Genomic DNA, 12,500 nt, shown 5'->3' on the forward strand with positions numbered 1-12,500 from the left:
AGGCAAGCAATAGCAAAAGTTCATTTCTTCCTAAAATTTATCTAAAAAGGATACAACTTGCCGAGTTTGGTTCGATGTGAACAAGTTTGACCCGATGAGAAAGACCTATTTTTCAAATTCGTTTCTCTCAAAAATTCTCTGTATTTCTGTATTAAGGTCTGATGAATTTTTTCGTAGGCTATTTTTCAAGCTAGAGCAACAATTCTTCTTGTCCTACACTCTAGCTCCACAAGGGATACTCCATACCGAGTGAAATCAACTTGAACACTTTTTGACCCGAAAAACAATATTTTTTTATATACATTTTTTCAAATTTTGTTTCTAAAAAAGTATTTATTCATCGCGTGAAGGTGTCGTCCAAAATTAACCAAATTGATATCCCAGACTACCAGTAGACTGGTACTTTTCTCAGTACCAGTACACAACTACATGTATGCAGTGGACCAGTAACAGTTTTCCAAACGATGTATCGAACGAGGTCGGAAACGGTCAATTTGACCAAAATTTGGGATGAATCGCAGTCTATTTTAATTATCTTTCTAAAATCAAAACAAAACGACATGTACACCCTTAAAATTTTCTTTTACAAGGCTTTCAAAATCAAAAACAAAAATGAAATATTCCTTCCTTACGCAGAGTTATAATAAAACCACACCAGATCCGCTCAAAAATTGGGAAGTTTTGCTGGTAGAAACATCCCAGGTTGAGGTGCCATCCGGAAGTGACCTCTGATCAGACGAAGTCCAACGCACACGGTGTGTTCCCAGACCAAAATTACAGGGTTTGGGATTTGGTTCGAGCGCACATTAGTATGATCAGATGTCAATTCGGTCTGTGGATGGTATGATCAGAGGTCACTTCGGTCTGGGGATGGTATGATCAGAGGTCACTTCGGTCTGGGGATGGTATGATCAGAGGTCACTGCGGTCTGGGCATGGTATGATCAGAGGTCACTTCAGGATGGGAATGGTCTGATCAGACGCAGATTACAGCGCACATTAGTCTGATCAGAGACCACTTCGAGCGGAATTTTTTTTTCATTTTTTGTTTTTTTACCGAGATATGTTGGCTCTGCCAAAAGGCAACAAAAAGCAGCATTCTGATCACAGACACATCTAAAATCTGATGTCTTTGATCAGAACCCAAGGGGTCCAGCTGATAGAACATGCCAGTCCCCGTACAAGAAAATTGTGTTTAAGTGTAGAATCCGACGTTTTATATGGAAAGCTGTCTAAATTCATCCATTGAGTTCGAAGTATGCACTAATGTATACTAAATAAATTTTCTCTCAGAAGTTGAGTTTTTGTTTTCTTGAGCAATAACACTTACAGAGTGGTCTTTTCTTTAGATGAATTTAATAATGCAAACATCAATTTTTATGAAATGAATATATTATAACAAAATTCGTGCGGTTGAGGTGATTTCGAGCGCACAATAGTCTGATCAGGAGTGACTTTTGAGCGCACAATAGTCTGATCAGAAGTTATTTTGAGCGCACAATCGTCTGGACGATGGTCTGGGTTTGGTCGGGGCCATGGTCGCACAATCGTCTGGACAATGGTCTGATTTTTGTCTGATCAGAGCTCCTTTCCGTCTGGAAAGGTCTGATCAGAGACAGTTTCGAGCGCATTTCAAGCGCACACGGTGTTTTGAGCGCACATTAGTCTGATCAGAGGTTACTTTGGTCTGGGTTGGTCTGATCAGAGGTAACTTTCGTCTGGCACGGTCTGATCAGAGGTCACTTCCGGATGGCACCTCAACCTGGGATGCTGGTAGAAACATGGGTGCACACAGACACCAAAATGACAAAGACAAAATGGGGGTGTGTTTCCTCGACAATATCTCAAAAGCGGCTCAACAAAACTAAACGTCTTATGGCAGAGTTAAAGCAGGACTTAAATGGAGCTCACCCTCAAAGTTTGATCTGAACGGGTCTACACTAGGAGGAGTTATTACAAAGACAAGATCCGGTACCATTAGACAAATATGTCCTCTTGACAGCACAGTTTCTCTCAAAATTAACATCTAAAACTTGTCAAACAACGCTTATACGCTACGCCATTACAACTAGAAGATAATACTGAGTATAAAAAATCTATTATATACCACGCTGGAAAAACCTTGAATTACTCCAACGGCAAACCATTAAACACTACAAGAATAAAATGATAAAACAACAATAAAATACATAACAGATGAAAAAAGTATCTACAACGAAGTGACTTTTCTGTTTCCATTCAAAAGAAGTCTTGCCTAAATCATCCATCCATTAAGCAGCTTGATAGCATTTGGTCAGTTCCTAAGTTCTGTCTTGAGTAACTGTTGGTTTAATGTGTTCGGTTCAACACTGAGGGATTTATCAACAATTAGTATTTTTAATCGCATCGATAGCAGAGATTAACTGCAGATTATAGAAACATTCAGTGCTGAATGAAGTTACACTCAATGCATACAAAAAGTAACTAAATCGTGCTAGAAAGTTTTGCATGGCGCACAAACAAAGATACAGATCTTGTATTACAATTCCGTGCTTAAAAATTGGACAATTTTGCTAACACGGGTTGCGCAATTCCCTTCAATTTTGAGCGAATTTGCTAAACTATTTGTTTTTTTTTGTAATATTGTACAATTTCAATTCATTAACAAAGGAAAAACAAACAAGAGATACACAGATTTGACCCTGCTGATTTGGGTATTCCTCTGCGGCGTTATGTAGTCAATCATATTAACAAAATTAATTGCAGATGCTTATTTTATTTTCGGTGGTATATTAAAATACTCTCCGATGTGAGTCAGAGGGCTGATCGGATTACAAAATTTGCTAGTTGAATATCACAAAAGTAAAAAAGTGAGAGTCTTTGTTGCATTTTAGTACGATGCTTTAAGCTTTTAGCCAGATAATCTAAGGAAATTGCCTTTTGTAAGATATGCGTCCATTGTAAGACTCATGCAATGACTTGCACAAGTAAGCCTCTTTTGCTAGATTTTTTTTGGTAACTGTCCTAGTTTCACTAGGATTCTTCATATGTTACTGACGAATGTTTTGTTCACTCTTTTATACCGCATTCGAAGTTCTCAAATTCTGTTAAGTAATGGTTAAGTGACTCTGCTTGAAGTTACTGAGAACCTCTGGCGTTTATCGGGAACCGCGAAGCGGTTCGAGATATTGAGTCAGAATTTCGAGGTGACTTCTGCAGACTCACTTAACCATGCTTAAAACACGAAACGCGCACGTTTTAAAATGACGAAAGTCAACGATATTCAAATTCAGGCTAAGTAGCAACTTCTGGCATTTTAACTTCTGGCACTGCAGACTTTCGGCATTTTAAAATGTGCACGTGAGTGTTTTAACGTATATTGCGCTTAAACTAAACTGTATTTTAAGTGAATTGTGGCAGATAATGATCTTTCAAATCGTACCTTGTAATATTTTTTATCCTGCATACATTTTTTTCTCAACGTGAACAAGCTAAAGTATGGATCGTATTTTGCTTTCTTTCAATTGGGTCATACAAAGCTATGAACAGAAGAGCGCGTGAACGCAGCAGAATTTTGAACGAGCCAAAGTCTGAATCATCCGGGATTTCCGTCTGCCTGGGTGTTCTCGATGTCGATAATCGTGAAGATGGGTATTTTCATACCTCATGCTCAGAGAAGATCGCACCTTGGGAACTAATCACTCACTCTCTGAGCCAAGTTATTATTCGAATTAGGCTGATAATTGTATTCTAATAGTTATGAACAGATCAAAATCAGGATAAAATCAGAAGTACAATTTCATTCTGAAAAAGACACTGATCAGTGTAGATTGTGACATGAACAGAATCTCTACAAGTATAAAAAAGTCTATATACAGTCTCTGGATTTACAATGGTTCAGTTCTCCAATGCTCTGGGTGGTCGGCCTGGGTTCTTATATTCGCTCACCAACTTGTCGAATTATTTTTCACGATTTTTATTGATTTACCAGCTGCAGTATAATGCTTATTATATTAACAGTCTGATAAATCCTGTTACCCGTTCCCGGAAAAACACCTTTACACATTTGATTCACCCTTCTTATATCGCTCGACTGGAATCGCTGCTTAGGAAGTGATTTAACAAATTTGATTTTTCTCTGGTTTGTTTCTCCTCTCCTAAAATGGTCACAAGTTGATCAATTCAACCTCTGAGTCATAAGCTTGGTACATATTCCCACTGAAACTAAACTTTGTACCATAATACAAAGCTCTCTCTGTGTAAAAACGTGAAAAAAAAACAAAAGCGTGAAAAAACCGGGATTCAAATATGCTTTTGGTCTGGTGCGATTATTCATTTGCCCTCCAAAGCTAACATACCAACGAGAACAAATGAGAGAATTAAAAGTAGAGTTATCCACAGTGTGTTTTACCAATAACTCAGATGTGAATCACGGTTTCCACGATCACTTTGTTCCCCAAAACCCATTTGAAAAGGCAACTTTAAAAACTTGTACATTCAGTTGGTTGGAAATTGTTCAGTTAAGATGAATCAGAAGCTGTGTGAATTTTTTTGCCTGGTGGCTGCTTTTTGTCTCTCAGTTCCGCTGATTGAGGGAAAACCTTTCTCAAGAGAAGGTAAGTTCTCTAACTCACTTCCGTGAGTTAGAATGATGATTGCTGTACATCATGAATGATGATTGCTGTTTTTTGTTGATCACTGTAAACAACTAGTTGTAAGTTCAAATCTGGCGTGGTTTTAACTAAACACTATAATGTTCTTTCTGTGAAATAACCTACTAAAGACGTGCAAGATCTTGAGAATCTAGACAAAAAATTCTTATCTAGAATTCTACTGGAGAACAGTTTTTTTGTAGTATAGTTGGTAAAAAGAAACATCATGATCAGCTGTTATGAACATACACCTGTAACCATCCACAGCTGGCATATAAGCAGGATAGAATTGTCAAATTATTGGGTTGTTACCCACAACCACATTTTACTGATTTAAGGGGCGAACCTTGATATCAAAACAAAATTTTTATATTTAACAACAAATTGATGCACAAGTTTGACAGAATTGAAAACCTCAATGCCTTGCAGAATTCACAAATAGAAATGGAACTTCGGTCAAACGGCATTTTATGATGAAATGCTTAATTTCGGCTTCTTAAGAACAATTTGTATGAATCATTTGACAATAGTTTTACTCAATCACAGAAATCATTCAACGGAATTTCTTCTCTAACTGGAACAATTTTAGTTTTTGTTCTGCAGAGTTTAAAAGCAAACTGATCTAACCCCAGACATTTGCGAAAAATTATCTTGTAAAGATGCGTCCTAAGTTTTTAACTGACAAAAAATAAGTGATTGTAAGTATGAATTCTACCAGATAACTATTCTGCCACACAAGACAGTTTTTTAAACAAGTAGTTATATATATATATATATATATATATATATATATATATATAACCAAAAAGGTAAACATAACTACTCCAAAATAATTTAAAAAAATGACAATTTTACATTTTATGTCATGTATACATTAATTTAAACTAATTGTCTGTTAATTTGGAATCATATTTTAAAGAAAATACTAGATATCTTGTGTGATCTTAAAAAATAGCAAGACTTCGTAGTCTCATCTCGTACTAGCTCAATTTAAGCTGTTTAAGGGAGAGATTAAAAGTTCGTTTTACAGACGCGAGCAATGAGAAGCGACAATTTCATGTCAGTCTTCAAGGATCAAACCCAGAGGTCACCAGCATGGTCAACGAGATCTCAAACTTGCTTGGAGGTAGTGACGTCTCTTCCCAGGGTTCCACCGACGATGGGGACGACGACGATGAAGACGATACATCAGGTGCAGCTTCAGTGACCTCGTATCACGTGCCTGCTGCGGGAGTCACAACATATCATCACGCACCTGCCGCAGGAGTTACAACGTACCATCATGCTGCTCCTTGGTCGGCATACCGCGCACCAGCCTACACAGCTTACCATGCACCAGGATACGCCACATCATACCATCAACCGGCTATCACCACCGCATATCACCAGCCAGCTGTCACCACCACCTACCACCACCCCCCAGCTACCTTCGGCGCCTACCACGCACCCCCATTTCCCGCTGCAATGCCAGCATCGCTTCCTTCCTTTTCCGGGGTGCCATCTGGACTTCCTAACGGATACGGATACCAGGCAGTTCCCTATGGATACCAGTTGGTGACACCCGGTCCAGTGGCCACCCACTTCGAGTACCATCAAGGGGCTGTGGGACCAGCAGCGCCAGCAGCACCACCAGCACCAGCAGCCGTAAGGAAAATTTTTGTTTGAGGCATCGTTAAATTTATCTCTTTCAAAAAATAATTGTTTGTTCCTGTCTCCCCTATGAAAAAATCTGTTTTTGGATGCTTGTTAAGAATACCCAATAAATTCAATCTGGGCCTACAAAACCGTTGTACTAATCGGAGGAGGGTTGGGTCTAAACGCTCTAGATCCCGATGATGCATTAATTTTTAGCAAATCACTAATTTCAATTTGCTTCATACAGTTTCTTGTGAAGCCATGATTCCACGACATGTTAACTTCAAATGTTACTGTAACCTCTCGGATCTGAGTGTCACAACATTTCAGTACTGAAACATAAAAATTCTATTATGTGCATTTTACTATGATCAGGGCCCTTACCATGACACCAACCTGAAAAAGAAAGTATTGAATGGTGTTTACATTTTGTGAAAAGGAGCTCAAAATTATGCAAGAAAAGCCTTGAATGAGCTGATTTTACTTTTTCAGATTGTTGAATTTATGTTTTAAAAAATTCGCGAAGAATATGATGTTAGTATCTGAAAAAAGTGCAGAAAAAATTATCATTCGACATTACAGCTAGAATTAACTATTCAACACATTCAGCCATCAGCCAGCACGGGTCCATCATCAAATTTTATGTCACAACATTTTCGCAGGAGAATCAGAGATTTTGATTACCAAAAACCAGTTTAGACATGCGGACAGGTAGTTATCTAAAACAAGTGTAATGCAGTAAAAAATCAGCTAATTGATTCAACCGAGCCTGCAAAAATTGAATTTTATTCGCTGTATTAAGTGGTCTTCGGGACAAATCAGCTCTGAATCAGTGTAAGTAGATTTTGATTTTTCAAAACGGCCAGTATTTTGTTCGTGTTGCACTGCCAAGTTGCTTTTAGTAATATTTGTTGCATGAAAATATTGTTTTGTTCAACAATATCCTACCATTTTTGTTCTATATGCGATTTGAACATTAGCAAACGTACTACTAACTTTTAAATCGCGTAGCAAGCCGTAAACAATAAACAAAGTGCGCTTTATGCTAATTATCTACAAGTCAGCTTAAGTATAAAGAGCACCTACACATCTATTGTAACTACCAGTTATAAGTTACCAAATTATAAACTTGAGCTGCTTAGAATCAATTTCAGCGTAAGAGCTTTTCCAGAATTTAAAAGATATATTTAGCTTGAGTAACTTCCATGACCTCGATATAATTATAATGAAGATCAACTGAGCGTAAAAAACATTAAACACTCTTGATATGCAATGTTCCAGAACTTAATTTTGGTTTACTTTGACTCAGTTTTGAGATGCACAGAGACTCAAGTCGGGACATTATCAAGCTTCTAGTTCATGTTATTCAACAATTCAATTGCTGACGCTTAACACTGACTGCTAATTTTGGATGCAAAGCGAGCTTCAACAGAATTTCTTGCAAATTGCGTCAATACAATTAACTCGGTAATATAGAAGCTTTGCAGTAGAAACAAAATCATCAAAAACATGCAGAACTATAATTTCTTCAAAACCAAACAAAAAAGCAGCCATAAAAAACTAGTTCATCATCACAGCCAAAAAATCTTATAATGATTTGCACTAAATGTTTATCAGCGGTAGTGATCAAGTCAAAGAAAATAGATAAATCACTTCAAAGCAACAGCAAATCTTTTACGTTATTTTTTCTTAAATAAAATTGTGGATCAAGAAATGTTTGGACAAACTGCTCGAATTGTTAAAACAAAAAATTAGCGTAGTACTAAGTTGCAACATTATTCATCAACTGAAATTTTATTAATGGTTTTTAAAAAGTTATCAATACCACAAACTTCAAAATATAACAGCCTATGTAAAAATTGTCAGAAATGAAAGTCAGTATTAACAGCCAATATATGGCCGTAAAATTTAAAAGTTACTGAAAACTCAACGATTGGTGTCGATGACGCAATTCTTATGCAATTGTGTCTGCAATTATTGTAATTAAAGATCACATTCAAAGCGTTTCATGTTTTCTAAGAAGACATCGAACAAAGCTAACTCTTCAGAAATCAGATATGATTTTTTAAAAAGTTCTCGGCTGAGATCAATTATGGGACAATCTCCACAAAATTCGTTGATAAAATGGGGAGGAATTGTAAAGTTTTTCTCATCAAACCATTCCTATGTGTGACCAAATTAAATTCTCTGAAATGGATTTGAAGTACTTAAATACTGTTGGTTTATTGAAGTCTGCAGAAAAATACCTCTATGATACAGAAATTATCTGCGGTACAATGTTCTAAAACGTAGCTATTTGTTAATTAATTTAGCAATACAAAAATGAATTGATTTAGATCATTTACAGATCAATTAGTGAAAATAATCAACATAATGAAACTCGTTGACCTTTCAGGCATCTTCTCCAGCTAAGAATGTGAGCATAAATCTGAATGCAGACCTGGATCTGAAAAACTTCCCGACACTACCACCTCCTCCTGCTCCTGCTGCCCCCGCTGCAGCACCAGCAGCACCTGCCGCGGGTAATTTTTACTTCTTATCACAGAACATCTTTCAAATTTCGTACCAAAAGTTGAGCGAAAATCAAAACTGACGAGAAAGCCCTTAATTCTTTCTCTATGCATGTCTTTTTCTCTATAATTTTTCTTTGAGTCCTGTTATAATTTGTCGTTTTTCCTATTTGAGAGAACTTATTAATAAATTTTAATTCGGCTTATATCGAAAACATCATTTTTTTAATCTGCGTAAAACATGTGTGATTAATTTCTTTGTACAAGCAGACACCGGTCCTTAAATATTCCAAGTTACCCGGACTGAACGTCATGTCTTAATCAGTGCTGATTCAGAGAAAGTTCACGTCTCTCTCAGTACTGTATCGGAACTCTGATTATGTCACTTTTTCGACATGACAGGACTTGAACCGAGTCCTAAGTCGTAAAAAGTCTCGATGTAATCTTTGCCGACTGTGCCTGTCTTAAATTCAGTCTTGACCAAAACTTGCGCAATGTTTTTACTGTTGTTTTATTTGTTTTCGATAACCAAAAAAGAAATTAGGGAAACTGAGAACCATTTGAAATGGAATGCCTTCATGAACAGGTTACTTTTACAAAACTCCCTTGCAGTGCATTAAAAATGTTTTAAGACGTGAAATAATACGTGCTCAGCAGTGATATTTCAACTCAAGATGCGCATTTGATAGACGAATTACTGATCAAGACTTCTGTGTTATAACTATTCTCAGTTTTTTTCCTCCAATATCTCTGGAACTCTTGCAACTTACTGTGTTTGTGATCATTTCACTCAAATAAATTTTCATGATCAATTCAGTGAAAAATTATAGGTGAGTTTTGTCAATAGTAAAACGTTCATAGCGTAAAAGTTTTGCCACCTCTTTTGAAACCAAGTAATGTTCAAGAAGGATTTTAAAAAAAATTTTTGTTCTTGATAGTTTTTAAAGTGTTGCAATTGACCTTTTTCTTTATTATTACTCAAAATTAGATTATGGCGATTTTTAACGAGAATTGAATTCTAACTACTGGTTTGGAATATACCTACATTAAAATGTTCAACGTGAAGATGCAGGATCTTAAGTTTTTCCTAAAACCTTTCGTTAATTCTTTTTCCGAGGTTTTTAATATTCAAAACTAAATTCTAATGCGGTGTGCACCTGCGCATAGAACATTTTTTCTCTTTTTTAATAGCTTTTTTTGGTTTTTAAAAAAGTTGAGGTACCCAATATTTTTTATAAATAGTTAGATTTCTTATCATTTTCTTAGATCTTAAAGTTTTATTTGTATTGTTTCTTTTTGGCGCCTGGGAGATAAAACAAGTTTCAGTAGATTTAATATTTATTAAAGAGCGGTATTAGAATGCCAAAAACTAATGAGTCCATGTTTGGCAAAACACTCTTACTAGAGTGCTCACTCAAGTGGAAGCTTTCTAAGACGAAAGTCTCAACTCAATTGAGTTCAAAAACTTCAAAACGCCAAACGCAAGAAAAACTTGCATCCATCATTTTGCTTTGATTTGGAAATTTCACGCCAACAACAATAGAGCATTGCTGAAGTTGCAAAACAAAATCAAAGTTTAATCGCTCGTTGACTAGCACCCCCTTCAACCATTATTTTCATCGAGCACCTCTTTTAAATTTTAAATGTACCAACTGCTGGAGCACTTCATCACAGCCATCATCCTAAATTATCTATATTCGAAACGAATACATTATAAAAATGTTGTGTACAACTTATATAAATAAAACTGTCGGGGCATAAACGCACGAAAGTCAGGACATACGCGCTTTTGAACGCACGAAGAACGCACAAAAATTTTTGACCGCACGAAAGTCTGGACATAGGTGTTTTTGAACGCACTATAGTCTGTAAAGGAATGCCAAAATTTTCAAAATTTGAGCGCACGAATTTTGGTTTGGAACGCACGAAAGTCTGGTCATGTGGAAATTTGAACGCACGAAAGTCTGGATATAGGGTTTTTGAACGCACGATGAACGCACAAACATTTTTGAACGCATGAAATTCTGGACATTGGTACGTTCCGTCTGGGGTGGTCTGGACATCGACATGTTTTGTCTTGGACTGTCTGGGCATATGGACTTTCGGTCTGGGACCTCAACCTGGGAAGTTGAGGCCTTAGTCAAGATCTCCTTTCGAGAGTCGTTCGGCTATGTTTTCTGTTTTCTAATTTATGTATTCGCCTGATGAATGTTTTCATTTTTGACAACATTTGTATTGAGGGGAAGCAAGACTAGAAACTTATCCAGTCGAGAAATCAAAGCATTATTTTTGCATATATTAGCCGGTACTGGAAACAATTAACAAAATCAAGTGACTCTGATTATAGCTGGCGCTCCAGCAGCTGGGGCCGCTGCTACTCCTGCTCCGGGTGCAGCCCCAGCCGCCACTACCACGGCTCAGTTCGCCACATCTAAAGGATCTAGCGAGGCAGCCCCGCCCCAAGTGAGTATCCCGGATGTCATTCAACCGATTATTTGGATTTTTTCTGTGGGTCACCCCTTATAGGATATGCGCCTGCAGTGTGTGATTATAGCACATGTAGCTTAGGCGCGAGGGGCACAAATGTAAAAGATCCAATTAAATACATCTTATAAGATCTTATAAGAATCATGCCTTCTCTGACCACAGACAATTCTGGAACTCAAATCGAGATAAAAATTCCAGAATTGTTAGGCTAATGATACAAATTTGCAGGTTTTACAAGTTGTACAGACTGATATTTTAGCTACAAGGTCTTTTGGAATCATCTAGCATAATATTTTTCAAACTGTCCCAGCAAAGATAATGTCAGACGCTAAATCCCGTAGAAAGGGTCCTTTTCAACCATTACGTACTCTAATGACTAATTCACAATAACTTCTGTTGAAAGTTTGATCTTCATTGGCTCACGTTAGAAAGTTCGTTTCGATTCATATCTATTTTTGCGGAGTTTTTATAATTCGCGGAAAAACAGAAAAAAAGCTAATTGCTAAATTGACAAAAACGCATCAACACCGAGAATGTTAACCTTTAAATCATTACGTGGCCATTACTTGATTTTGTCGTGATTTTTCACGACCTGTGTTTTAATTGATTAGAATTGTAACATGTGTGGAATCGAGTGTCACTTAGATAAGAGTACTACGGTAACTTAGTTCAAATTTGCTTGAAATTACTCCCCTTTCCGAGAATACATTATTTAATTGCCGAAATTAAGGAAAGCAAAAATGGTGATGAATTTCAGAAAAGTTTCTCTCTATACTAATTGTGGATTAAGAAGACTATTAGTGTTTTTGAAATTACACATAGCACTGATCACAAGAATTACTATTCTTTTGATTGTGGCCTCATATAATTACTATTGAAACCGGGCGGCGAAATTTAAGGCTAATTACAAGCCAAAATGGTAATGTTTCAACAAAAACGCAAAATTCATTGAAATTTGCCTTTTCGAACATTGACCATGTAATGATCGAATAGATAAATTGATTGAAACTAAAAAGGGGGAAAATACATCTAATACAACGGTTCAAAGCGTTTCTAAGACTGTAAAGCTTTTATCTGAGGTCACTTTAATAGTTTGATAGACTTGCGCAAAATTAATGTACAACTTGTATCCCGATAAAAAAAAAGATTTCCAAAAAAGTCTTATAAGATCTTATATGGTATTCATCGTTGAATGACCGGGATACCAGGTCGCACCTTAGCATATTAATCTATAAAAT

At 36.7% G+C, this 12,500-nt stretch overlaps 1 protein-coding gene across 4 annotated transcripts in view; it reads left to right on the top strand.

The window, feature by feature from the left end:
* The first annotated feature begins 4,433 nt into the window (after positions 1–4,433).
* LOC142356865 (uncharacterized) overlaps positions 4,434–12,500 on the top strand; it is a 13,769-nt gene continuing 5,702 nt past the window's right edge. For 2 of the 4 annotated variants that reach the window (XM_075408631.1, XM_075408630.1), the window contains exons 1-4: positions 4,434–4,594; positions 5,661–6,274; positions 8,661–8,787; positions 11,123–11,238. In XM_075408631.1, the coding sequence (XP_075264746.1) occupies positions 4,504–4,594; positions 5,661–6,274; positions 8,661–8,787; positions 11,123–11,238 (948 nt within the window). In that variant the 5' untranslated portion in view covers positions 4,434–4,503. The remainder of the gene's footprint in view (positions 4,595–5,660; positions 6,275–8,660; positions 8,788–11,122; positions 11,239–12,500) is intronic. The other 2 variants (XM_075408633.1, XM_075408632.1) reach the window with 1 other exon arrangement.

The sequence above is a fragment of the Convolutriloba macropyga genome, unplaced genomic scaffold (assembly GCF_964194025.1).
Source record: "Convolutriloba macropyga unplaced genomic scaffold, txConMacr16.3 SCAFFOLD_1559, whole genome shotgun sequence".
NCBI lineage: Eukaryota > Metazoa > Xenacoelomorpha > Acoela > Convolutidae > Convolutriloba > Convolutriloba macropyga.